This window comes from Pan paniscus, chromosome 15, assembly GCF_029289425.2.
Source record: "Pan paniscus chromosome 15, NHGRI_mPanPan1-v2.0_pri, whole genome shotgun sequence".
Lineage (NCBI taxonomy): Eukaryota > Metazoa > Chordata > Mammalia > Primates > Hominidae > Pan > Pan paniscus.
The window spans coordinates 68,114,639-68,142,014 of record NC_073264.2 but is presented as its reverse complement, the minus strand read 5'-3'; the positions used below and the strand labels follow the sequence as shown (position 1 = coordinate 68,142,014).

Below are 27,376 nucleotides of genomic sequence, written 5' to 3'. Positions count from 1 at the left end.
AAGGCCTGAACTATTACAACAGGAATGGGAAAAAGGATATTTAGAAGAGCTGCAGCAGAGGGTTCTATGACTGACTGACTATGCTTTGAGAAGGAGATGGTAATATCATGAGGAGATTTCAAATTTAGTTATTAGAGTAAGTGGGAGTGTAATTGTATAAAAGAACAATACAGGAATAATTTGGAGGAAAGGATCCTAAATCTGGTTTCTGATGAAAGAAATGTGAGATGCCAGCAGGACATCAAAGGGTGATTCCAGTACACAACAGCAAGGAGAATCTGGAGCTTGGAAGAGAAGTCAGGCTTAAAATAGAAAGCCATTGGTATGTAGGTGGTGAATCTAATAATGAGAATCAGTAATTCACTTGTTACACATAGAATGGTAACATATACACATCATAAAAAAGAGACACTGAAGGACAATATATGTCCATTCCAGGATAATTCTATGATCAATGATTAACTTAACTTTTTAATACATTTTCCGGATGCTTAATCTACATACATTTTGTAACCCTCTTAAACAATTTTTAAGTATTTATATTATGTTAAAAAAATTAACAGAATTAACAATATATGCATATTATTGTACAACTGATTGCTAGAACTTTCTCATTTTGTGTGAATGAAGCTTCACATCCATTGGCTAATTCCCTATTTCCCTCTCCTCCCAGCCCCTGGCAACCACCATTCTACTTTCTATGAGTTCAATTACTTTAGATATCTCATATAAGTAGAACCATGAAGTATTAGTTTTTGGTGATTAGTTTATTTCACTTAGCATTATGTCCTGAAGGTTCATCCATGTTGTAGCATATGACAGGATTTCCTTATTTTTTGAAGGCTCAATAATATTTCATTGTATAAATAGACCATATTTTGCCTATCCCCTCATCTGTTAATGAACATTAAGATTACTTTCATATCTTGGCTATTGTAGATAATGCTGTGATGAACACAGGTGTGTAAGTAGTTTTTTGAGATGCTATTTTCAATTCTTTTGGATATATACCCAGAAGTGAGATTGACAGATCATATGAAAGTTCTATTTTTAATTTTTTGAAGAAACGCCATACTATTTTCTGTAGCAGCTGCAACATTTCACAAACCTACCAACAGGGCACAAGGGTTCCAATTTCTCCCTATGATCACCAATACTTGTTATTTTCTATTTTTTTTTTTTTTTTTAGTAGTCATCCTAATGGTGTTAGGTGGTATCTCATTGTGATTTAAATTTGTATTTCCCTGATGATTAGTGACATTGAGCAGCTTTTCATATGTGTGTTGGCCATTTGTATATCTTCTTTGAGTTATGTCTATTCAAATCCTTTCCCCATTTTTAAATTGGGATATTTGATTTTTTTTGTTGCTGAGTTGTAGGGGTTCTTTATATATTCTGGATATTACCCCTTATCAGATATATGATTTGCAATTATTTTTTCCCATTCTGTTGTTGCCATTTTACTCTGCTGATTGTTTCCTTTGATGCAGAAAATATTTAAATTTGAGGTAGTCTCATTTGTCTACATTTGTATAAGTTGTCTGTGCTTTTTGGTATCATATCCAAGAGATCGTTTCCCATTTCAATGTCATAAAGTTTTTCTGCATATTTCCTTCTGTGAGTTTCATAGTTTCAGGTCTTACCTATTAGACTTAACTATTACATCTTTAATCCATTTTGAGGTAATTTTTGTGCATGGTATAAGATAAGGGTCTGTCTTCGTTCTTTTGCAAAGAGAATAGCTGTTTTCCCAACAACGTTTATTGAAGAGACTACCCTTTCCCCATTGAATGGTCTTGGCACCATCTTCAAAGATCATTTGACCATATACACGAACATGTATTTCTGGGCTCTATATTCTGTTACATTAGTTTATATGTCTGTCTTTATGCCAGTACCAGACTTTTTTGATTACTGTAACTTTGTAATATGTTTTGAAATCAAGAGATGTAAGACTTCCAGCTTTGTTCTTCTTTTTCAAGATTATTTTGGTTGTCCCAGGACCTCTGAAATTCTATATGAATTTTAGGGTGGTACTTTCTATTTCCATAAAAAATGTCAGTGGTATTTTGATAGGGATTGCCTTGAATTTGTAGATTCCTTTGGGTAGTATGGATATTTTAACAATATTGTGTCTTTCCATCCATGAATCCAGGTATCTTTCCATTTACTGTGTCTTTAACTTTATTCAGCAATGATTTGTGGTTTTCACTGCACAAGTCTTTCATTTTCTTCATTAAGTTTATTCCTAAGTATTTTATTCTTTCTGATGCTATTGTAAATGGGATTTTCTTAATTTCTTTTTCAGATTGTTAATCATTCACTGTTAGTGTATAAAAATGCAATTGATTTTTTTATTGTTGACTTTGTACCCTGCAATTTTACTGGCTTATTGTATTAGCTTTAACAGTTAGTGTTTCTCTGTGTGTGTGTGTGTGTGTGTGTGTGTGCATGTATGTATATAAGTGGAATTTTCAGAGTTTTCTACATAAGATCATGTCATCTGGAAACAGAGATAATTTTACTTCTTTCTTTCCATTTGGGATGCATTTTCTTTCTTTTCATTGCCTAGCTGCTTTGGTTAGAACTTCCAGTATTATACTGAAAAGAAGTGGCAAAAATGAGCATCTTTGCTTTGTTCTTGATCTTAAAAAAAAAAAGCTTCCAGTTTTTCACCATTTAGTATGTTATGAGCTTTTCATAAATGACCTTTATTATATTGAGGTAATTTCCTTCTGTTTCTAGTTTGCTGATTGTTATATCACGAAAGGTTGCTGAATTTCTAAAATGCATTTTCTGCACCTTTTGAGATGATCATGTGATTTTCATTCCATGTTCTGTTAATGTGATACATTACATTTATTGATTTTCATGCATTGAATGATCCTTGCATTCCAGGGATAAATCCCACATGGCTGAAGTGTATAATCCAATTTGGTTTCCTAGTATTTTGTTGAGGATTTTTGCATCAATTTTTTTTATCAGTTATCTTTTTTATTGTTGTATTTTTTCTATTCGTATCAGGGTAATGTTGCCTAATAAATTTATTTTGGAAGTATTCCTTCTTCTTCAAGTGTTTGGAAGATTTTGAGAAGAACTGGTACCAATTCTTCTTTAAATGCTTGGTAGAATTCTCTAGTGAAGCCATCTGGTCATGGGTTTTACTTTATTGGGAGGTTTTCTTTATGGGGAGGTTTTTGATTACTGATTCAATATCCTTAATGGTTATAGATATGTTTAGATTTTCTATTTCTCCATAATTCAGTCACCAAGACTGTGACTGAACACCAAGGTTGTGTTTCTAGGAATTTATCCACTTCTTCTAGGTGATTCAATTTGTTGGCATATAATTGTATATAGCAGTCTCTTATCATCTCTATTTCCGAAGCATCAGTTGCAATGTCTCCTCTTTTATTTCTGATTTTAGTTATTTTGAGTCTTCTGTCTGTCTAGCTAAGAGTTTGTCAATTTTGTTGGTATTTTAGAGAATCCTACTCTTAGTTTCATTGTTTTTTTTCCTAGTATTTTTATTCTCTATTTTGTTTATTTCTGCTCTGATCTTTATTATTTCCTTCTTTCTCCTAACTTTTGATTTAGCTTATTCTATTTCTCATTCCTTGAGGTAAAAAGTTAGGTTGCTGATTTGAGGTCTTTCCCCCTCATTAAAGTACATGCCACTAATATAAACTTCTCTCTTAGTATTGCTTTTGCTGTAATTCATAAGTTTTGCTGTGTTGTGTTTTTGCCTCAAGATATTTCTAATTTCTCTCATTTTTTTTTTCTTTGACCTACTGGTTGTTCAAGAGTGTCTCATTTAATTTTCACATATTTGTGTATCTTCCAGTTTTCCTACTGCTATTGATGTCTAGTTTCAGTCCACTAAGATCTCATAGGTTTCAATCTTCCTAACTTTGTTAAGACTTGTTTTTTAGCCTAATATGTGGTCTATCCTACAGAATATTCCATGTATGCTAGGAAAGAATGTGTATTTTACTATTGTTGGGTGGAATATTCTGTTAGATCTAATTGGTCAACAGTGTTCAAGTTCTCTGTTTCCTTATTAATCTTTTTGGTTGTTCTATCCATTATCCAAAGTAGAATATTGAAATCTCCTATCATTATTGTGTTATTGTCTATTCTCCCTTCACGCCTGTCAATGTTTACTTCTTATATTTGGGTGCTCTGTTAGCTGGATTTTAATTTATAATTGTTATATATTTCTGTTCTTTCAGTATAATATTCTTCTTTGTCTCTTGTGACAGCTTTTAACCTAAAGTCTATATTTTGTCTGATATAACTATGGCCACCCCTGCTCTCTTTTGGTTATAATTTGCATGAAGTAATATCTTTTTCTGTCCTTTCATTTTCAGCCTATATGTGTCTTTACATCTAGCATGAGTCTCTTGTAGACAGAATATAATTGCATCCTGTTTCTTTAATCCATTCATTCACTTTGTCTTTTTACTGGGGAGTTTAATCCAATTACACTTAAAGGCCTTATTATTGGCACATGTTGTTTTCTGTCCGTCTTGTAGCTATTTAGTCCCTCTTTTTCCCTCTTGCTGTCTTCCTTTGCATTATCGATATGCTTTGATTACTTTCTCATTTTCTTTTCTGTATCTTCTATAAGCATTTTCTTTGTAATTACCATGAGACTTACATGAAACAGAACAATCTATCAATCATATAAGTCTACTCTTTTACATTTTCCATCCCCATAGTGTTACATGTGATTTACATGCCACCATTATAGTAATATAGTATTCTGAATTTGTATATACATATATATTTTCCTTTACGAGTGAGCTTTGTGTTTTTCATAAACTTTCATGTTGTTGTCTAGAGTCCTTTCATGTCAACTTGCAGGACTCTCTTTAGCATTTCTTGTAAGCCAGGTCTAGTTGTGATGAACTCCCTTAGGTTTTGTTTGCCTGGGAAAGTCTTTCTTTTTTCATTTTTGAAAGGACAGTTTTGCTGGATGCAGTATTCCTCACTGGCAGATTTTGTTCCTTCAGCACTTTGAATATAACGTACTGCTCCCTTCTGACCTGTAAGGTTTATCCAATGACATTCTTATGGGAACTTCATTGTACATGATGAGTTACTTTTCTCTTGCTCCTTTCAAATTTTCTCTTTGCCCTTGATTTTTGACAGTTTCATTATAACATGTCTTAGTGTGGGCCTCTTTGGATTCACCTTAGTTATATCCTTTGAACTTCAAGTGTCTGGATGTACATTTCTTTCATCAAATTTGGGAAGTTTTTGACCATTATTTCTTCAAATAAGTTTGGTGTCCCTTTTCTCCTGGAACTCTCATAATGTATACACTGGTCCACAAAATGGCATTTTATAAATCTTTTTGGCATTCTTTTTTTTTTTTTTTTGAGTCAGGGTCTCACTCTGTTGCCTAGGGTGGAGTGCAGTGGTGTAATCTTGGCTCACTGAAACTTCCACCTCCTGGGTTCAAGCGATTCTTTTGCCTCAGCCTCCTGAGTAGCTGGGATTACAGGTGTGCACCACCAGGCCTGGCTACTTTTTTTGTTTTTAGTAGAGATGGGGTTTCACCATGTTGGCCAGGCTAGTCTCGAATCCCTGGACTCAAGTGATCCGCCTGCCTTGGCCTCCCAAAGTGTTGGGATTACAGGTGTGAACCACCACTCCTGGCCTCTTTGGCTTTCTTTGCTTTACTTTTCTGTTTCTTTTTTTTCTTTTTGCTCCTCCAACAATAATTTCAAATGACCTGTCTTCCAATTTTGCTGTTGATCTCTTCTGATTGGTCAAGTAATTGTTGAACCCCTCTAGTGAGTTTTTCAATTCAGTTATTGTATCCTTTGGCTCCAGAATTTCTCTTTGGTTCTTTTTTAATAGTTTCTAACTTTGTGTTGAAATCTTCATTTTGTCCATTCATTGGTTTCCTGATTTTGTTTAGTTGTCCATTTGTGTTCTCTTTTAGATCAGTGACCTTTTTAAAGGTAATTATTTTGAATTATTTGCCAGGTAATCATAAATCTCTGTTTCTTTCAGGTTGGTTTCTAGATAATTACTTTGATCTTTTGATTGGGCATGTATCCTGATTTCTTGGTGTGCTTTGTGATTTTTTGCTGAGTTTTAGTCATTTGAGAAACAGCCATGTCTCCCAATCTTTACAGACTGGCCTTATATAGGGGACACTCTCACCAATCAACCTGGCTAGAAGTTCTGAGGCGGCCTCTGAAACCTTTCTGAAAGCGGGGGAATGTGACTTCTCTGGGTCTGTGTATGTAATTTCCCAATTAGAGAGGTTTGCAGGTTTCTCTGTCAGGAGCTTGCAATCTCTTGCTCTCAATGGTGTCTGTCTGCAGCACTGGAGGCTCTGTGGTGCTGCTGTAGCAAGCCATCACTGTTCCTTATTCTCAGTGGCCCGCAGACATCCAAAGTACACCAGCTCTCTGTTACCACCCCAGTGAGGCAACAGAGAAACCATTCTCTTGGTAGCCCTCCAAAAAGTCAGAACACCTAATGCATGTTCCACTCTTCTCTCTCCCTCCTGAGTGAAAAGTCAAGAATTGGGCACTTTCTCCAGATTGCACTGAGAGGTGCTGGTGCCTGTGTGTGGCACTGTAGGCCCTGTGGTACTACAGCAAGCTGCCTCCACTCTCCCTGGCTTTCAGTAGCCCTCAGGCATTCAAACTGTGGTAGTTCCATCAATGCAGTGAGATAGAAGGCAGTTATTTGGGCAGTCCTCTGAAAAGCTAGAATATTGGATGTATGTTTCCACTCTTCCCCCACAGAAAGAAACCATGAGTAGGGTGTTTTCTCTTTATCATGCTAAGCTATGCTGACTTGGAGGAGGGACTATCACAGGTAAAGTAAAACAGTTCTTATCCATTTCAATGTGGCTATTCTTGGCTTTGTGCCAGCTTGGGGGTATTGCAACAACCTTTTTTCTGGAGTTTTCATGAAGCTATTATGACCATATATTGCTTTTAAGTTGGTGTCTCTATGAGGATATGAGGGTTGGGGCTTCCTATCTATTAACTTAATGTTTCTTAGCAATACCTGCTACAATGTTGACAACGAGGAAGGTAAAAAGCCTGACTCAAAGTAATGAATGATGCAACTTTTCATATAAAATAAAAAGGTGATAACCGAGAAAAATAAGACAAAATTTAAATTGAATAGCGAATAGTACTTTGGGAATATAGGTTTCACAAATAAAAAAATTATATTTGAAAGCCAGGCATGACGGCTACTCAGGAGATTGAGGCAGGAGGATTGCTTGAGCCCAGGAGTTCAAATCCAGTCTGGGCAACATAGTGAGATACAATCTCTAAAATATTTTTTTTCTTTTTAAATTTCGAGAACCTAGTAAATAAACTACATAAGGATATAGCAAGGAAAATTGAATAAGTTGGTTTACTTAGACTAGATTAAAAAGTCGAGAAAAATAGTGCTTATAAATAGTACCTCAATAAATATTTATGGAAGTCAATTGCTAATTATCCTTAGTTATATAAAGAAAGGTAATCTAAGTGATGGTAAGCAGCTATTGTCAGATCCAGTGAATGCCAATCAAGATGATAAGGGATTAGGTTGCAGCAAGAGATAAATAGAAATTTTTTTTCTAAAAATAGGAGGCATAAGAAATTAACATACTTCTCCAAGGATTATTTCAAAATCCTCTTTCCTGGGAATAATAAAAAAGATAAAAATTCATGTTTCTTAATAGTAAGATGCAAGAAAACTAACCAGAAGACCTATCCATCTATGACAAATCAAGGGGTATAAGACTGAAAAGTCTGACTTATACTCCAGGCAAGAGGTAGTACTAAGTCGAGAACCTGGGTGGCAGTAGTGAGAATGAATGAAGGGATAAGGGCCAAAGTGGATACATGAGATAATTTGAAGAGAAGGAGCAGTTAAAACAAACAAACAAACAAACAAACAAACAAAACCCCCAGTATTTTCAATAAATATATTAGAGTTTTTGCTAATGTTCATTGTTTTCCTTTTCTGTTCCCATACTGGTTTCTTATTTAGCAATTCTGCTGTCTTTTGCTTGCTCTGTCTGCTTAAGGTCTTCCTCTCATTTATTTATGCAGTCATCCAATCAACTCTTATTGAGAGAGAGTCATGGTGATAGATTCTGGTCATGGTATCAGGGAACAAGATAGATGAGGTCTTGCAAGATGCTTAGGGTGGAGTAGAGGGGACAGTGGAGAAGACAGAAAAGCACTGCACTGTAAATACTCTTGCAATAAAGTAGGGAAACTACAGTATACTAGAAAAGAACTTGTGAGGGGCACTTTGCTCAGATTTGGGAGGTGATAGAAGGCTTCCTGAAAGAACTGTAGGATAAGTAGGAGTTATCCAGGTTTTGGAAGAAATGAGAAATCAGCATTTTGGGAAAGAGGGAACTATTTGCAAATTGAAATGTTCATATGGCTGGTGCACTGAATTCCAGGTAAAACTAGAGATAAGCAGAAGCCATTGGTAAGCAATTTTAAGGAGTTGGGCCTTTACACAAGAATAATAAGGAGCCATTAAAGGGTTAATGTTATTAAAGGAGTATGATAGGTTTAGATTTGTATTTTAGAATGATAAAAATGCTTGTAGGATGAGGAATAAAAAACACTAAAGATTTCTGGTTTGGACAAATCAGTGGCTAGTGATGTTACTCCTTGAAATATGGAAGAAGAGTAGATTAAGATGATAAATTTAGTTTTAGTCATGTTGAGTATGAGATACTTGTGTAATATTTAAGAAAAGATCTACAACAGACAATTGGAAAAAAAATCTGAAGTTTAGGAAGAAGATATGGATTGGAGTTATAGATTTGGTTTACTTGAAAGACTTGTTAATAGATGGTCTTGCTCATGCATAATATAGAGTGTGAATGGAAGATCTATGAGAGAAGTCTGAATAATACTGATAATTAATGACTGGGCCAAAAAAAAAAAAAAAAAAAAAAAGAGCTACCAAAGAAGCTGGAGAAAATGCAAACAGATAGTTTAAAAGGAACACTAGGAGACAGAAGTGCCAAGAAAGATAATTACTTCATTAAGGAGGGAGTGATTTATAAAGGTACCCAAGCTTGACATGCCTTCCTTTAGGCTTTCCCTTCCTCTTATACCCTAATCATAGTCCTAAATGCATCCATTTTCTTAAAACTCTGCTCTCAGAGGTGGCAGCCAAATTATCTGATAAATTTACGTAAGACTAGTGTATTTTAAAGCTTAATTTGTTATTCCAACTAGTTAATGTATCTTCACTAAAAGAGTAGATCTTTTAAGACAGTGCCTTTACGCTAAAAAATAATGATAAGGCTGGGCGCAGTGGCTCACGCCTGTAATCCCAGCACTTTGGGAGGCTGAGGCGGGTGGATCACCTGAGGTCAGGAGTTCAAGACCAGCCTGGCCAACATGGTGAAATCCCATCTCTACTAAAAATACGAAATTAGCTGGGTGTGGTGGCGCATGCCTGTAATCCCAGCTACTTGGGAGGCTGAGGCAGGAGAATCACTTGAATCCGGGAAGTAGAGGTTGCAGTGAGCCAAGATTGTGCCATTGCACACCAGCCTGGGCAACAAGAGCAGAATTCCATCTCAAAAAAAAAAAAAAAAAGAATAATGATAATACCAGAAGTACCACCAGTATACTAATCATAGTAATACTAGTAGTACTAGTAGTACTAGTAGTAATTGTAACAATAGCAGCTACAAAGCTGTAGTACGCAAAACAGCATGGTATTTGTATAAAGCCAGACATATAGATCAATGAAACAGAATAGGGAACCAACTAACTTTTGACAAAGGCATCAGGAACATGCATCAGAGAAAAGGTGTCTTCCTCAGTAAATGGTGCTGGGAAAATTGGATAGCCATATGCAGAAAAATGAAATTAGATGCCTATCTTTTATTATATACAAAAATCACCTGAAAATGGATTAAATACTTAAACATAAGAACGAAAACTATAAAACTGCTAGATGAAAACACAGAAGAAACACTTTAGGACACTGGTATAGGCAAATATTTTTTGGCTAAGACTTCAAAAGTACAGACAACAAAAGAAAAACAGACAAATGAGACTATATCAAACTGAAAAGCTTCTGCACAGCAAAAGAAAGAATCAACAGAGTAGAGTCAACCTGCAACATGGGAGAAAATACTTGCAAACTGTTCATCAGACAAGGGACTAATATCCACAACATACAAGGAATTCAAACAACTAAACAGCAAAAACCCAAGTAATTCCATTAAAAAGTAATCAAATTAGCTGAATAGACATCTCTCAAAAGAGGACATACCTATGGCCAATAGGTATATGAAAAAATGCCCCAAATCACTAATCATCAGAGAAATGCAAATCAAAACCATAATGAAATATAATCCGGCTCCAGTTAGAATGGCTACTATAAAAAAACAAAAACTAACACATACTGGTAAGGATGTGGAGAAAAGGGAACTCTTATACACTGTTGGTGGGAATGTAAATTAGTAAGACATTATAAAAAACACTATGGACTCCCTCAAAAAACTACAAATAGAACTACCATATAACTCAGCAGTTCTGCTATATTGGTATATATCCAAAGGAAAGGAAATCAGCATATCAAAGAGATGCCTGTACCCCCATGATTACTGAAGCACTGTTCACCATAGCCAAAATACAGAATTAAACTGTGTCCATCAATAAATAACTGGATAAAGAAAATGTGGTATATACACACAATGGACTACTATTTAAAATAGTAGAAATTCTGTCATTTGCAGCAACACAGATGGAACTGGAAGGCATGTTAAGTGAAGGTAAGATAGGCACAGAATGACAGATGTTGCAAGTTCTCATTAATCTGTGGGAGTTAAAAAAGTTGACCTCATTGAGGCAGTGAGCAGAGTGATATTATCAGAGGCTGGGAAGGATGGTGTGGGGGATAAAGAAAAGTTGGCTAAAAGGTACAAACATACGGTTATATAGAATGAATAAGTTCTAATATTTGATAGTACAGTAGGGTGACTATAGTTAACATCAATGTATTGTATATTTCAAAATAACTAGAATATAGGATTTGAAATGTTCCCAACATGAAGAAATGATAAATGCTCAAGAGGTGATGGATATCCCAAATACCCTGACTTGATCATTACAAATTCTATGCATGTATCAAGATATCACCTGTACTCCATAAATATGTACAAATATTATATATCAATAAAAATTCTGAATTCCATTAAAATATACTAAAAAATCTAGAAAAGTTAATCCCAGGAAAATGTACCACTTGTCCGATAAAACACAGGCTGAACAAAGTACATTAAGAAAACAATTAAGGCTGGGCACCGTGGCTCATGCCTGTAATCTTAGCACTTTGGGAGGCTGAGGCAGCTGATCACGAGGTCAGGAGTTCAAGACCAGCCTGGGCAACATAGTGAAACCCTGTCTCTACTAAAAATACAAAAATTAGCTGGGCATGGTGGCACAAGCCTGTAGTCCCAGCTACTCAGGAGGCTGAGGCAGGAGAATCACTTGAACCTGGGAGGTGGAGGTTGCAGTGAGCAGAGATCGTGCCACTGCATTCCATCCTGGGTGACAGAGCAAGACTTTGTCTCGGGGTAGGGGAGAAAGAAAGCAATTAAAACGCTGTCCTGCAGTGCTGAAATATAAATTCTCATCTGTAAAATTTTTTTATTTTACTTGATTTCTTGCATAAAACCAGTTATTTGTAAAAATAACAAAAGTTTGCTTTATTAAAAATAAAGTGGTTGACGGAAATGAATTATAGGTGGAAAGATGACAGACGACAATAGTGTCATATCATCTTGATAACACATGTGGTAATAAAACAATTTTGGCACTGATAATCAGATATTTGTTTATAAGTACCCACAGATATACCAGATATCAATTTCTATTCTTACCTATTGCTTAGATATTTTGCACAATATTGAATCGGGTTTTGAAGGCCTTATTGAAATTAATTAGGTAGCACAGCATGTTGGTTAAAAATGTGGGCTATAAAATCAAGGTCTGAAATACTGGCTTCAACTCATATACCATTTACCATATACACAAGCAACTTATTTAACTCTGGAATCTTTAATTTCCTTATCTATTTAATGTAGAAATTAATAGAATTTTACTCACAGGATTTGTTGTTGTGTGTGAGGATTAAGTGGGATGAACCATGTAGAAAAGTATTTAATACATAGTAACGTTCAATAAAAAGTAACCTATTTTATTATCATCATCATTATCAAGAAAATAATGGTAATTGGTAGTATTAGTAGTAATAGTAACAATAATATCAGCTAACATTTACTGAGTGATTATTATGTACCTAGCATTATACTATTTAATCCTTGTAACAATCTATAAGGCAGACCATCTTATTACCACATTTTAAAATTTATTTATTTTATTCTTTACAATTTCTGCCCTTTCTGAACAAGTTATTACCACATTTTACAGATCAGGAAAGTGAGGCATAGAGATACTGAGCACTTGTTCAAGTTCACACAGCTAATAAGTAGAGAAATTGAGATTTTAATATAGGGAGTTTGACTCTAGAAAGGAAAAATGTCACTTCAACAAAGACTTAGTCTTAGAGTCAGAGTCACAGAAAGGAAAGTCAGGATATTTATGAGATTTTGAAGTTTGGTCCAAAGTAGATCTTTCAATATAGGAGCTTCATTAAGATTGGATAAAGATCATGATGTAATCATTTGGGGTTGATGGATATAGCAAGGCAAGGGGTTGTGAGAGCTTGTTCACATTTGGTGGCCACGAAAGAGGTTCAGTTTCTAAGGACTTGGTTAAGTCATATAATGGCATGGCAATTTCAGAAAAGTTGCGAACTCATTGCCTGCTATAGCCAGTGAGACCCAGGTATCTTCTTAATTAGGGCCAAGATTTGGTTTTGAGGGATATAAAAGAGGCATTATTTTAAGTTTATTACATTTTATTTTGCCTTGGCCAAGGAATTTCTTATGGAAGTACTTTTGGAATCTCAATTTATTTGGGATATTTCCTCAAACCAATAAAAAACTAGCTCATTAGTTGTTTGCAATTTTGTTTCCTTTTTATTCTCAGGCTCCTTTTAAATAAACAATTTTGTTCATATCAAAAATTCCTCAGGGTGCCTATTATAATTCTTCCATAGCAAGACTCTCACTAACAAAACAGAAAGAGAACAAGGAAGGTTCTCATAGGTTGATCAATGACCAGGGTAAAGTTTATCTAAAGGACACCAGTCTTACAAGAAACCTGAAACTTGGTTTTCAGGGCCAGCTTGCAAAATACTTACTGAGGCCTATGTCTATGTTTTTCCTTATGAACGTACCCCTTACAGAGATACAACAAAAAATGACAAGGACAGACAGAGACAAATAGTAGTGTTATTGGTAATAAGACAGATTTTTACCAAGGATAAATGCATTTTCAAATTTAGTTAGATTATCAAAGGAGTCCTAAAAAGGATTCCTTACTCCTAGGACACAAAATAAAGTTGGCAACTAGGGAGCTCAAAGAAAAGAAATCAAAGTTCAATCTAATGCGAGATTTATCTCACTGTAACAATTGGAAACACTCCCCATACCCTAAATTGGAGGTTCAAAGGGGCTCAGAGGAATTTATTTTTTTGAGGTGTGAGCCACTGCGCCTGGCCAATATAATGGTCTTGGGCAAGCAATAATTGTGTTTGCCCAAGGGTTTGGAGCTAAGATAACAGATTTACAAAACAAAAATGGAAAAATTTACACAAAAAAAAAACCCATGAATTTTTACCTTTGTGAAGGTCTCTATTTTTTTATTGTGAAATAAAGATCAGCCACATGAGCACTCCGTGGCCATGTGACCCAACCCCAATAAAAACCCTGAACAGTAAGGCTCAGTGAGCTTCCCTGGTTGGCAATACTTGATGCATGCTGTCATACATTGCTGCTGGGAGAAATAAGCAATGTCCATATGGCTCCACTGGGAGAGGGCAACTGGAAGCTTGCACCTGGTTTCTCCTGGACTCTGCCCTATGTATCTTTTTGCCTTTGCTGATGTTAATCTGTATCCTTTCACTGTAATAAAGCATAACCAGGAGTATAACACAAAAATAATGCTGACATCCTGCTAGAAATAGAAATCATTCAATTTGCTAAAACTCCCAGTGGTATGAGTATCAGTAGGCCTATTTCAGTATGATTCCCCTGTACTTCTCTTGATAAAGATCAGGAAGAAGATAGGATGATGTCATTAAGCTATTAAGATATAGAGAACAATAATAAAACAATTAGCATTTATATAGCACTTTTTTCTTAGGATCCCAAATCTTTAAAGACACGATTTTCAATGTGACATCATTTCAAAGGTACAGATAAGGAAAACCTATTATAGTTCCTTTTTATAAGACAGAAAAATGAATGATATACAGAGTTAAATGACTCCTGAGTTAATGCTATTAGTGATCAAACCAATAAATAAATTGAGCATTCTTTACTCTTGGTTTAAGGTTCTATGTTCTAAAACATGCTGCCTGTGAAGTTATTATATGTCAGGAATTCATATTCACAAAATGAGTATGATGTACCCTCTTGGGAGCCACATATTCTTTTTTCAGAATTAGCCTCTGTTCAGGAATTTTCAATATTATTATTATTATTTTCAGTTAGTTTGTTTTCAAATAACTTTTGTCAGTGGAACAATTAAAGAGAGGTTCAGAGTCACAGAGGAGCTCATTCCTACCCTCCTAGGAGTGTATCAAAGTTCTGGTGTCAGCTTGCAAAAACAATTAGATTAAGGGAAATATTTATTAATGTACTGATACTGGTAATATTTTTAGAAGGTAAAAGCCCTAATATTCATATTTGTCACATAAATATTCCCCATTGCTTTTCTTCTTTTTTTTTCACCAAAATATCATTTTTAGCTTTATAAGCTCTAGTTCAGCAGCCCACCAGAAATGGTAAAATACTTACTGGCTCTGAGAATGTTCTCCTTGCTGCTGCACCTGGACTGGACCTGTAGAAAGAGCATAAACTCAGTAATTTAGGGCTTATAGCATGAATAGGCAGATATGCATATTTAATGGGCAAGCTCCTGAGGTCTAGGAGCAAAGGCTTTATATATTAGTATTTCAGATGTCATAACATGTTAGTAAAAATGTTATACTTGTTTCATCTTTTTTCTTTATCTTTTCCTTAAAGAAAGAACTGACTTCCAGAAAAAAATCTGGGGTACAATATTGTAAATTACACAGAGATAAACCAAAGGTGATTTTTTATTCATTTGTATTTAAAATCGGTATATGGAAATTTGTTACTGAATATTTAGTTGTACATATTGGCCCTTAATAGTAAGGCATTTAGTATATCTCTTGACTAGAATAATAATAAAATTCAAGTAATTAAGTTGTACCTAAGTATTCCATTATAGTAATTTTTTAGTATGTATATAAATTAATGGGAGGAAAATAGAGAAATCCTTATATAACATTTACATTTGATTCTGATAACCTGTTACTTATTGATCCTTATATAACATTTACATTTGATTCTGATAACCTGTTACTGATTATCATAATTTATCCTAGTTATAATATTGATTATGAAATATGCTTCTGTTGAAAATCAATGAAATTGAACAAATTTATTTACCAGTTCTTAGGTGTATATAGAATTTATCAATCAGAAAACCTTATGCTTTGACTCAAATGTTTAAGTCAATGTGAAACATTCTTTTAAATGTGATAAAACTGTTACATTCAAGGAGCATGGTACATGTCATTAACATGTTGTTAATTTCAAAAGAAACTGTATTTAAGCTCCAGACCTCTGCTTCCCATTCCACAGCAGCTTGCCACAAATGGATATATACACAACAAATTAATTTCTATAGTTCAACACAATCTACTATCATAATGAAACAACTTATGAAAGGAATGTTGCAACTTAGGGTGGGTTATGGTTGTCCTTCCCTGAAAAAAACAATTGTTAATGTTTAAAAAAACGGCAATAAAAAAGTCACAAACATACATACAAGAAAAAAATACACACACACACACACACACACACACACACACCAAAAAAAAAAAAAAGGAAAAATAATTCCAAATGTTAGTTATTCTCTTTTGGCCCAGATTGTTCAACTAGTTTTAAACATACTAGAAGGAAAAAGCTAGTCTGAAGATAATATTCTTATATTCTTTTACTCAGAAGTCTTATTTAAGTACAATTCTGGACCAAATGGGAAATAAATCAATGACTGCTTAAAGAAAATAATACAGGGAAGAAGACACAAGAATGAGGAAAAGAAAAGTAAGAGAGAGAGGTTTGAGGGTGTAAATCTAAACAATGGAAAATAAAGTATGGAATTACAGAAGGGGACAATATGTAAATGCAGAATGTTCTGCTATTTCTCATTAAAAATTCATACCAAGAGGGTAAGAATGACTAATGAACTTGCTGCAAAATAAATAAGCAAGTTGCTATACTATGGAATGAACATAAGTGTAACTATACCACTACAGCCTTAAAGAAAAGAAACACACACTAACAGACAATAGACAAGCTTAATAAAGAGAGAAACTACATTTCAAAAAGTGATTCAAAGAACACAAGAGAAAGCTAGAAGAGTGAGAGAAAAATCTGGGAGAGAGAAGGAAAAGAAAGGGGGAAATGTTAAAAGACAAAAACAGAGTTCAAAGAAGTCAAATGGAAGTCAAGAAAGTCTTCAACAAGATGTAGAAACAGAAGGAGCCCAAACCCATAGCGCAAAGCAATGTTTGCGAATGGAAAGTGGCTCCTTTGATCAGTAATAGTTACTCTTAAGTCGTAGCCTCTATTCCTCCAGAGTTCATCTTTAAGCCCTTCCAATCTAGAGTGGAGCTAGTGTATGGATAGAAACAAGAGATTTACAATGAACAGAGCAGTTCAGATGAGTAGTTCAAATTGTCTCATAAAATGTTCCAACAGATTTATATAATGCCTCTTATATACATTTTCTAATGTATATAATGGAAATGGTGGTGAAGAACTAGTTGGCTTTACCAAAAAAACCCAAACCAAACCAAAACAACAACAAAATACCCTCTCCCGTTCCCTAGGTAACTTAAAAAATTAACAACCAAAATCATTCATAACATGAATTGAATAAAGAAACCCAAGTGTTGCTTTGTGGCACCTCAGTTTAGAACTACATATTTCAAACAGCTTTGGTGGAGAAATTTGGATGATGAAAACAATTCAATTCCCTGAATCTGAGCGTTTATCAAGGTTCATAAATTGCCAACAGCAGTATAATCAATGCTTTCCCATTTATATTACATTGGCTATTTGAACCAGATTTGGGGAGAATCACTTTAATATCAATGATTATAAGAATTCCTTTAGTGATCTTGAGTATGTGTGTGTGTATAAATCAATCAATCAATCAACCTATACACCACTGAAGAAAATAAAAATTTAAAAATGTTGTTTATTATTTATGCATGTAGCAAATAACTTTTTCTCTTGCACCATGAAACTAGTCCTCTTTATAATATGTACTTAATTTTATACAATTTCAAAATGAAAATTTTACTTAACTCACAATGTAATGGCATACACTTGAAATGATACACTTGAGAAACAACTACTGTTCTTATGGACTATAAAGAAGGTAACACAGATCTGTCTCAAGTTTTATGGCTTCTCGTTTTTTTCTTTATGTTACCCTGGCTTTACTCAATGGGAAAAAAAGGAAAGTCTGGAAAGCAAAATAAAACAGATTTTGGCCTAACGTTAAATTTGTCAGGGATTACAAATAAAAGGTATGGCATCTGATTACCTTCTACTTTATTCTATTGGATCATGTTATTTTACTTCAGTTAACATCTGACTTTACAGTATTGACAAATAATTCCCCTTTCAACTGGAATCAAAACTAAAATAACATGTAGGAACAGCATATTATATTAAAGTCAATGGAGAAAATAAAAAACATGAAGGACTTAATAAAAACATAGGGTATATTCATTTACTAATCAAGATTGTTTTGAGACATCAAATAATTCATTTCAACATGTGTTTACACGTGTAATATAATTTTTGCTGAAGATCACATCGTCCATTAGGAAATCTTAAGATGTGAAACAGAAAAACAGAAGGGAGAGCACATAATAAATGTAAGGAACAAAAGTGAAAATGCCTTAAAAAAAGCTGAAGAAATTTTAACAAACAACAACAATCTTTAGATACAGTTAGAGAAATCACTTACCTTATGCTTAGGTCATAACAAGAATAGCACAGTGTTTAAAGTCAGCTCTTCATTATGGGAGGTACAATTGAAAGCCATAGGTTATAATAACATGAATTGCTACACAGAAATGAAGACTTTTTCAGCCCAACATGAAAAGCTAACTCTTATGGGAGAACATTTCAACTTACGTTAAATGCAACATGAAGAACAATTGAGGGTGTAAACATCAAAACACACCCAAACACATGAGTCTCACACCAAAAAGAGAGAGATGGCCCAATATCTCAAGACACAGAAGATTTAATCTGTGACCATAATTTGTGACATATAAGGGAAGGCACATTGCTTTAACAGTGAAAGATGCATGCATAATGTATAACCATCCATTTACCTCCCCACCCTCCACCCCACTTGTACACACACAAGCCCATTAAGATACAGGGAAAGAATGTAGTGCCAAGCTGTTATGAAGAAAGCAGGACACACGAAAGCATAGCAGTGGTCATGTGATTTGAGAGGTGTTCTTCCCTTAAACCATCCCATCACCATGCTTATTTTAAAGAAGCCAGGAAAAGATTCCCTTTCAATGCTGCAGTAGCTACGAGCCCCCAGCTTGAAGCTAGTGTGTGGAATTTTGATCACCGTTCCCTGCGATGTCAGGGGCTCTCCAGTGGAAGCCAGATGTACTGTAACACCAGTTAGTGGGGGTACAAATGTGTGAATAACATCCTTTCCCTTCTGTATTTCACAGAAGTGAGGGAGGAGAGAAACAAAGAAAATAAAACCCGTGTTAAGAATAGGTTCGTAACAATATAAGAATGTATAAGTATTAAAATGGAAATTACATTTGATTGCAGGTTAACACAAATCCGATTTCAAAAAATTGCCTATTTTGCTGCTCACCAGGCTAATTTGTATTCCTTTTCTTGTAAATGGTATACAGTATGGCTCATATTGAAAAATTCTGAGCACTTGGTCAGATGGGGTCAAAGTCAAGAACAAAATAAGTCATCTTCTTTGAAGGACATTAGGAAAACTATCTTTCCATTTTAAACATGACTTTACTGGCCACTAATCACATTTTAAATTAGAAATTAAGTTTCTGTTTAGCTGCTTACTTATATAATCTGAGAAGTCCTCTGTTTTGGAAAGACACAATTTAAATTTTAATCTTTTTACATTGTTAAAAAAGCAAACAACAAAAAAGCTATTTAGAAACTGTTTCCTAAGTACTCTTCTCTGTTATCAATACAAGGTATTTAAAATGGGCTATTCCTGTCAATAATAGGCTTATTTCAGCTCTTCAGAAAAAAATTCAACTTTGCTTTCATATTATTGGTGACAGTAGTTAACTTTATCCATTTTATTCTTTTTGTGCGAGATGAACTTTGATTCATGTGTACATCCCAATTTAGTTAGCAATGTCTAAACTGTTCAATGATCATGTACTCATTTTCTCTTCCTCTTTTTACTCTTAGCAGGCCAGAATATCTTGACTTTCCTTTTAATGTGGCTTTGGTATTTTAGGCTCTAGGCCCTCCCATAATCTCAGTTTCCTCACAGAAAAAAAATAAAGATTGTGGCTCAAAAGAGATAATGCATTCATCAGTGATTTTAAGCTATAAAAATGAAAATAAATGTCAGTAGTTGTTATGATCAGTGGTGCCACTGACAGCTGTAAAATAACTCTGTGATTACACACCCTCCACATTATAATGTAGGCAAGCTCTTGTTTCTAACCCAAAGAGAGGTGGAAAATTCTATGTACAGTTATATGTTTCTCAGTAGGGATAGGCCAGAACATTTTGGAAATGTCATAGCCATATGGCCATATGCACGGTAGGCATGCAAGCCATATAATCTAAGGCATGGAGCAAAGTCTCAACCAGCTCCTCTAGAAACTGCCTTGTATTCTTGAGCTTTTAGACCTTAGACAAGCTGTTGCCTTTCTCTGGAATACACTGTTGCTTATTTTCTGATGCAAATACTACTTGTCCTTTAAGATCCAGCTTAGATTACACCAGTCATTAAAAAAAAATTCCCAAGTTCCTCAATCAGAAATAATTTCTTCTTTCTCTAAACTCTTTTAGCAGTGTTGAGATATAATTTATCTACCATAAAACTCATTCATTTTAAGTATAAAAGTATTAAAAGTTTGATGACTTTTAATAAAGTTATATGGCTGTGCAACCAACACTACAACCTAGGTTTAGATTTGCCTAGATTCTTACGGCATCTTATTTGAAATTCTAATATAGGACTTATAGAAGTTTATAATATAGAATATGAGTTAATAGTTACTCATATTCCAATTACTGATATGAGTCCCCAAGTAGACTGCAGGTTCTTAGAGGAAAAGGATCATGACTTTATCCTCTTTTTATTTCCCACTACATTAAATACACTGCTTTGTACAGAGGAAACATTTGCTAAATCTGAATATTTTGTAGTAATTATTTTTCTTTTCAATCTCAGCAGACTAAAATTTATTTTTAATAGTATAAGTATGATCATAGCCATTCCTGTACCTGTTTTATCAGCTTACAAATAAGTTTTACTTATTTGGGTATGATAGTATTGACAGATAATATGAGAAGTATGTAGATTATAGCTAAGAGATATCTGGGTATCCCACAGAATGATCTCAAGAATTTAGAAATTAATATTACTTAAGGTTAATCAAATAGTGACATTTGGAGTCCAATAACAGTTTTCTATACCAAGAGTTTCAGGTTAGGTTAAGAAGATTCCTTATTTTCTAAGAGAGCAGGATGTTTTATATCTTACATGGTCTGGTCACTGTAATGACAGAGATGATAGAAATTTTTGATGCATCATGGCTTATTTTGACTTTAGTTTTTCTACCTTATTAAACTTATTTAAGAGTAATCAGTCTCTGAAAGAATGAACTTCTTTGAGTACCATCTACTCATAAGATTAAGAGGAAGGAGAAAAAGGGACCCGTTTACTCAGATTACTTGCCTCTTTAACCTACCCAGAAACAGAAGCAAAAGTTTGATTTAAATAACATTAAGCCAATAACTCTACAATCTTAGGCTCTTACATTCTATTTCTTTCTCTTCTTACTTCTTAAACACAAATGGATAATTGTTCTAGAAAAGTTTTTTCCCATGGTTCCATTCATGCATCACTTTTTGGAATAAATTAGGATGCAAGTATTTGGCTTGAGTTTAATAATAGCTCTTATGTGCTTAATTAGATTTATGATATCACAGCACATATTCAACTGAAGAACTCAAAGAGTTTTGGCTTTTTATGACATGAAAGGCAGCATGATAAAGAGGATGTCCTTTGGAGTCCCATGGTATGATTTCCAATACTGGATTTTCCTCTTCCTAGCTGTGTAACCTTGGATGTGACATTTAACACTTAGAGCTTTAATTTCCTCATCCATAATATGGGGAAAATTAAGTAGGGTAATGTATGTGAAAGTGAAAACTATTGTAAGTAAAAATAAAATAGAAATTGAAGTTGTTATTATTATCTTTATGAATATTTTAAGTCACATATATTTTATATAGGTAGAATCTGAGGCACAATAAGAATAAAGAATTTGCTACAAATCATGCTAGGAATCAGTGACAAATAATAGATGAATTGCCAACTTCTAGACTAAAGCTACAGAAAAAGTCTGAGTAAAGGTCTGAGATTAGCTCTGCTAGGATTAATCTAATTCTGTGTTGTATGATTTTAGTAAAGTTATCTCCTCTCTATGGGTCTTGGTTTTCTTATTTGCAAAATATGGATGTTTCTAGGGGTTTTAACTCAGGTCAATGGGTCCCTTGAGAGAATCTTGTGGGTAAAAGACAGGTCCATTCACTGGGACAGAGAAATGAAATTACAATCTTTATATTAAAAAATCTAATTAATATTTATTATCTTCTTTCATTATGAGCTCAGGCAACAAATCACAGTAATATTAACAGAACCTCTTATTTCAATGGTTATAAATATCTTTTTATGTTTATAATGATTTCAAATTATAGTAGTTATTAGATCTGCTCCTAGTTTGTTATTTAATGCATTTAAAAATAGGCATTTATTATTATATTGCAGTTTGTTTTAAAAGTTATTTTGATCATGATTTGAATTGGTTTTCTAATGTTATATATTTTATTTTATACACTTAAAAATATTTTTATGAAAAAAATATCTGTAGGCTTTGACCAAGTACCACATGGGTCCATGGCAGAAAAAAGGTTAAAAGTCTCTGAGCCAGATAATTTCCAAGCCTCCTTTTATCTGCAGAATATTATAGCTATATGAAACCTTTCCCACCTCTATTTGCTGTCTTTTATCAAATCAGATATAAAAGGTGTCCTTTTTTTTAAGAAAATTATATAAAATTGGTCACTGAATTAAACAAGTGCCCATTTAATAGACCGAAACAAGAAACAAAAAAGGAACACTGTTGCTTAAAAAAGTTATTAAATCCTCAGGGTTAAAAAAAATTCTGCTTCAGTTGCGCTTTTCCCATTGGTTCAGATGGACCAATCATTTAACAGTAATCACATTTAAAAACTTCTAATCAAAGGTGAACTTCCATACACACACACATACACACATAAAAACAGACACACGTGTGTATGTATCCATAACCATTTATTCTTTGAATTTTCAGTCATTTATTGCTCACTGATAGAGAGTAGCAATGTTATTTTTTATTTGTATTTTTTTTCCCCGAAATGGAGTCTTGCTCTGTCACCAGGCTCGAGTGGAGTGGCATGATCTTGGCTCACTGCAACCTCCGCCTCTCAGGTTCAAGCAACTCTCCTGCCTCAGCCTCCCGAGTAGCTGGGACCACAGGTGTGCGCCACCACACCTGGCTAATTTTTGTATTTTTAGTAGAGATGGGGTATCACCGTGTTACCCAGGCTGGTCTCGAACTCCTGACCTCATGATCTGCCTGCCTTGGCCTCCCAAAGTGCTGGGATTACAGGCGTGAGCCACAGCGCCTGGGCTGCTGTTTTTTTTTTAATCTATGTACAACATAAGAGAATGCCGGCAAATAGACAATATTTATAAGCAAAACAATTTTATAAATCTTTTCCAGGTGACCATTCTTAAATGTTTTCCCACTGTTATATAAATTTTCATTGTTAAATTCCACCGAGCTTTCCTAAGTTCTAGGTTAATGTGAAAAATACTTCCTTTTCAGTATTGACCCATTCTTAAAGAAGTCGGAAGTGTGTCAGGTTATATAGCTGGTGAAGTTAATTATAATTACCACTGAAAATCAAAGCTTGTTTATGCTTCTTTATAGGTAACTTGGTGAGTTCCTTATTTGTTCTTAAAGAAAATACTATAATATGTAGAACACACTTTCTATTCTTTAGAACTGGTTATCACCATGACTCAAGGAAATATGAATTTAAGCATCAATGTTAAATGTTCTTAATGCATTTCCTATATAAAGCTTTAATTCCAAGTTGAACCATGTTCAGTGACCTCTGGAAACTTTGCAAATCCCAGGCTGGTCTCCTCTTGGTACCAACAATCGTTTTGGTTTGGTGCTTGTTCTGAAAATTTTAATGTTGATCATAAATATGAAGAAAAATTACTACCCAAATTATATAACATATTATAAAGCTAAATGAAGTATTTTTGGCTAAGAGGAATTTCAGATTATTCATTATTTCCCAATCTTAAGATGAATAACTGATTATTTTACAGAGTAATTACTCTTCATTCTAAAGGTTAGAAGGTAGGAATTATTACTGGTTTTCGGTCATACAGTAAAGTAGTAATAGAACTTGGTTCTCTTGACTTCCAAACTTAATTATCTGTACACTATCAATCACTCCACCTTTCTAACCTAACAATGACAATCATTGCATTCCTAATCACAACTTGAATTTTCATTGCTTCTTTGCTCTTGACTGTTTCTCTTAGCGATGAGAACCACTGAGAACAGGGATTTGAATGTAGGGGTGATGGAGAATGGTATAACAAAAGAACTTTGGGGAGTAGTATTCTGGAAACAAACTGTCTAGATTTGAATTTTGGCTCTACCATTATTAGCTGTATAACACTGTATAAGTCATAACTTCACGTATAAGTGAAGATAATAATAACATCTATCTCATAAGATATTTGTAAAGAAAATAAGAATACATGTAAAGTGCTTGCTTAGAGATACATGTAAAGTGCTTGCTTAGAGAGTAGCTCAGAGTTAACAGTATATATTGTTAGCTATTACTATATTGTTGTTCCTACTATTATCCTTTTGTTTGGATGATATTCTAGGCCTGTAATAAGAAATGTTGATTTTTTTTGTTTTGCATGTGTGTGATTTTGACAGTTCTCAAAAGTAAGATCAAGTAAGATTAATTTAGGTGAGTATGTGAACAGGAAGTTTTCAGAAAATATTGATTAATTCTAAAAAATAGAGGCCAAGGAATAGATACAGTCAATAATATAAAAACTTGAATTATTGAGTATTTGTAATTATTATGCATTTTGTGACACTTCTGGAAGAAAGTCACATTTGTTTTCATTAAGCATGAAGTTTGAAATACTGAGTTTTTAATTAGATTTAATATTCTTAGTTTTCATTCTTAAATGTCATGTCTTATCACCTATTTGATCATTAAAAAAACCCTAATGCTTTACTCATTTCAGTGTGGCTGTATTGTTTTCCTTTCTAAATCATATTTTAGTATTGATTGAAAAAGTTGTGACTTTATTTTTCTAAATGCTTAACTAGCATTCATAAGGCACATGAAAGATGTACAAATATATGTCTATACTGCATTAGTAAAGTAGCAAGAGCTTAGAAAGTGTGTAGAAAAGTTTCTTCGAGAAATATATAAGAACTAGGCATTCTGATGCCTAGTATTACAGCTATGTATGGCGTACATTATGTTGTTAATCAAGCCTCTCATGATCTAACCAAGTAACAGTTAACAAGTATAGTTTAATAATATAATATATAACTCATTTTCAGGATGAGCAATATAGGTCAGATTATTTCAGGTGTATGTAAATTTTTTTCTTAACATAAGCCCTATACCTGTAGGTCCAGAGACATGCACTAATTAGATCGGTTAAAGCTAGAGACTTGTGTATGTAGCGAATCCTCTTTTCAGCAGGAAAAACATAGGAAGTTAGGCTAGCTAAATAACCTTGACTAAATTATTTCAAGTATTAGTTTCCACATCTACAAAAATCAAGATAATACTATTCATTTATTGAACAAATATGTGGAAAAAAGAAATTAACAATAACAATAATAATAAAAAAGAGTATGTGTTGAGCTAAGCTCAGTTGCCCAGAGCCATCGCCAGGCTCTTATCTAGGTGCTGGAGGTAAAACATGAACAAAATTGATAAAGACCTTGCTGTCTTGGAATTTACATTCTGATAGTAGTAGACAGATGATAAGCACCTAAACTAATAAGTACATAAATAAGATAGTTTCAGAAAGTGGTTAGTGCTATAAAGAAAATAAAATACAGTAATGGAATAAAAAAATAAGTAGTGATAAGGTATAGCTATTTTAGACAGAGTAAGCAAGGAAGACTTCTCTGAATAAGTATCATTTTAGTTAAGATTTGAGACAGCCAGATGAAGATCATGGGGAAGAACTTTCCAGACTGAGGAAACAGCTAAAGGTGTGCAAAGGCTCAAATGTTTTGTTGAGTTTCCACCTCATAGGATTATTGTGAGACTAAAATAAGCTAATGCATGTAGAGCATTTGTTATCATATCCAACATTGTATAAAGGACAAATACATGTTTTTCTGGTAATGATGAAAGTGACAATAATAATGGCTATAATGACTATGATACAAACTACTGAAATCCAGACTGAAATTACTCTCCCCAATCCCTCCTAGCCTGGAAATATTTGTAACCTCTTCCACATCAAAGAAGACTGTTGTAATTGGTCAGAAAGGCCAAAGATTGGTAATAAAAAGACACAAGGGTGTTCAGACTTAGGGTTCCAGCAAAGTGGGATACAAAAGTACCTTTTGGGAAAAAATCTGCTATTTCATAAAAGCCAATGAAGCATCTCTTAAAAGACAGAATACAATTTTTGTTGTTTATTGAAGTTTTACCATAAATAAATTTCTGCATTAAAGCTATATCATAATGCTATTGATCCATGATAGCTACTACACTTGCTAGTATTCTCCTGTTAAATCTATCCCTATAAGTGTTGAGGCATTCTCAAAATTTATGGAAAGATGCATCACATGGAATAACCATCAAACCAGAGAAAACTTAATTATAAAGATTTTCTCTTTTTAGCAATCATTAACCTCCATGTCCAAAGTATATGAAGTTTCATTTGGGACAGAACAATGTTATTAATAATGCCAGGAGGTGCGTTGGTTCATTGTTAGTGATTTTTGTTTCATTTGCATTCCAGTTTGGTTCCTTTTGATTTCCTATATATTTCTAGTATAGAGGTATGACACAGTGGTTTGGTTAGGATTAGCCAGAGTAGTTTTGAGACATCTTGCCTGCTTCTGACCAGTTTATTTTATTGTAATCTGAGCACAACAAACAGAAGTGATCATATATATATATATATATTATATAATCTGTGTATTTATACACACAACACACACATATTTAGTGGGTCTGTGTATTCTATCTTCGTAGCACACACTGAAAATCATTAAAGTTATACTATAAACCAGTAGGTTATTGAAAATAAATATAAGCAGAAAGAGAGAAATAGGAGTAAAAAGGATCCTGGGAAATATAGCATTATTCAAATGCCGGGTCAACATATGCCCCATATGTGGAAAGAACACAATCCTAATTTTCCTTCTTTTTTTTTTTTTTTGAGGCAAGGTCTCACTCTACTGTCCAGGCTACAGTGCAGTAGTACCATCATAGCTCATTGCAGCCTCAACCTCCTGGGCTCAAGTGATCCTCCCACCTCAGCCTCCTGAGTAGCTTGGGACCATAGGCATGTGACATCCCCCTGAGATAATTTTTTTTTTTTTTTTGTAGAGGTGGGGTCACCCTATGTTGTCCAGGCTGGTCACAAACTCTTGGACTCAAGTGATTCTCCTGCCTTGGCCTACCAAAGTGTTGGGATTACACGCATAAGCCACTGTGCCAGGCCTTTAATATTCTGTTTTGTTCTTATATGAGAATTCTATGCAAAGGAAATTTGAGCTTTGTCACAATTGTTCA

General features: G+C 34.1%; 1 protein-coding gene across 26 annotated transcripts in view; it reads right to left on the bottom strand.

The window, feature by feature from the left end:
- The window catches only part of GPHN (gephyrin), a 675,135-nt gene that overhangs the window by 143,549 nt on the left and 504,210 nt on the right, over window positions 1-27,376 (bottom strand). For 15 of the 26 annotated variants that reach the window (XM_034937124.3, XM_034937127.3, XM_034937131.3 and 12 more), the window contains one exon: window positions 14,945-14,987. In XM_034937124.3, the coding sequence (XP_034793015.1) occupies window positions 14,945-14,987 (43 nt within the window). Of the gene's footprint in view, window positions 1-14,944; window positions 14,988-16,789; window positions 16,853-27,376 lie in introns of all 26 variants that reach the window. The other 11 variants (XM_034937122.3, XM_034937125.3, XM_034937129.3 and 8 more) reach the window with 1 other exon arrangement.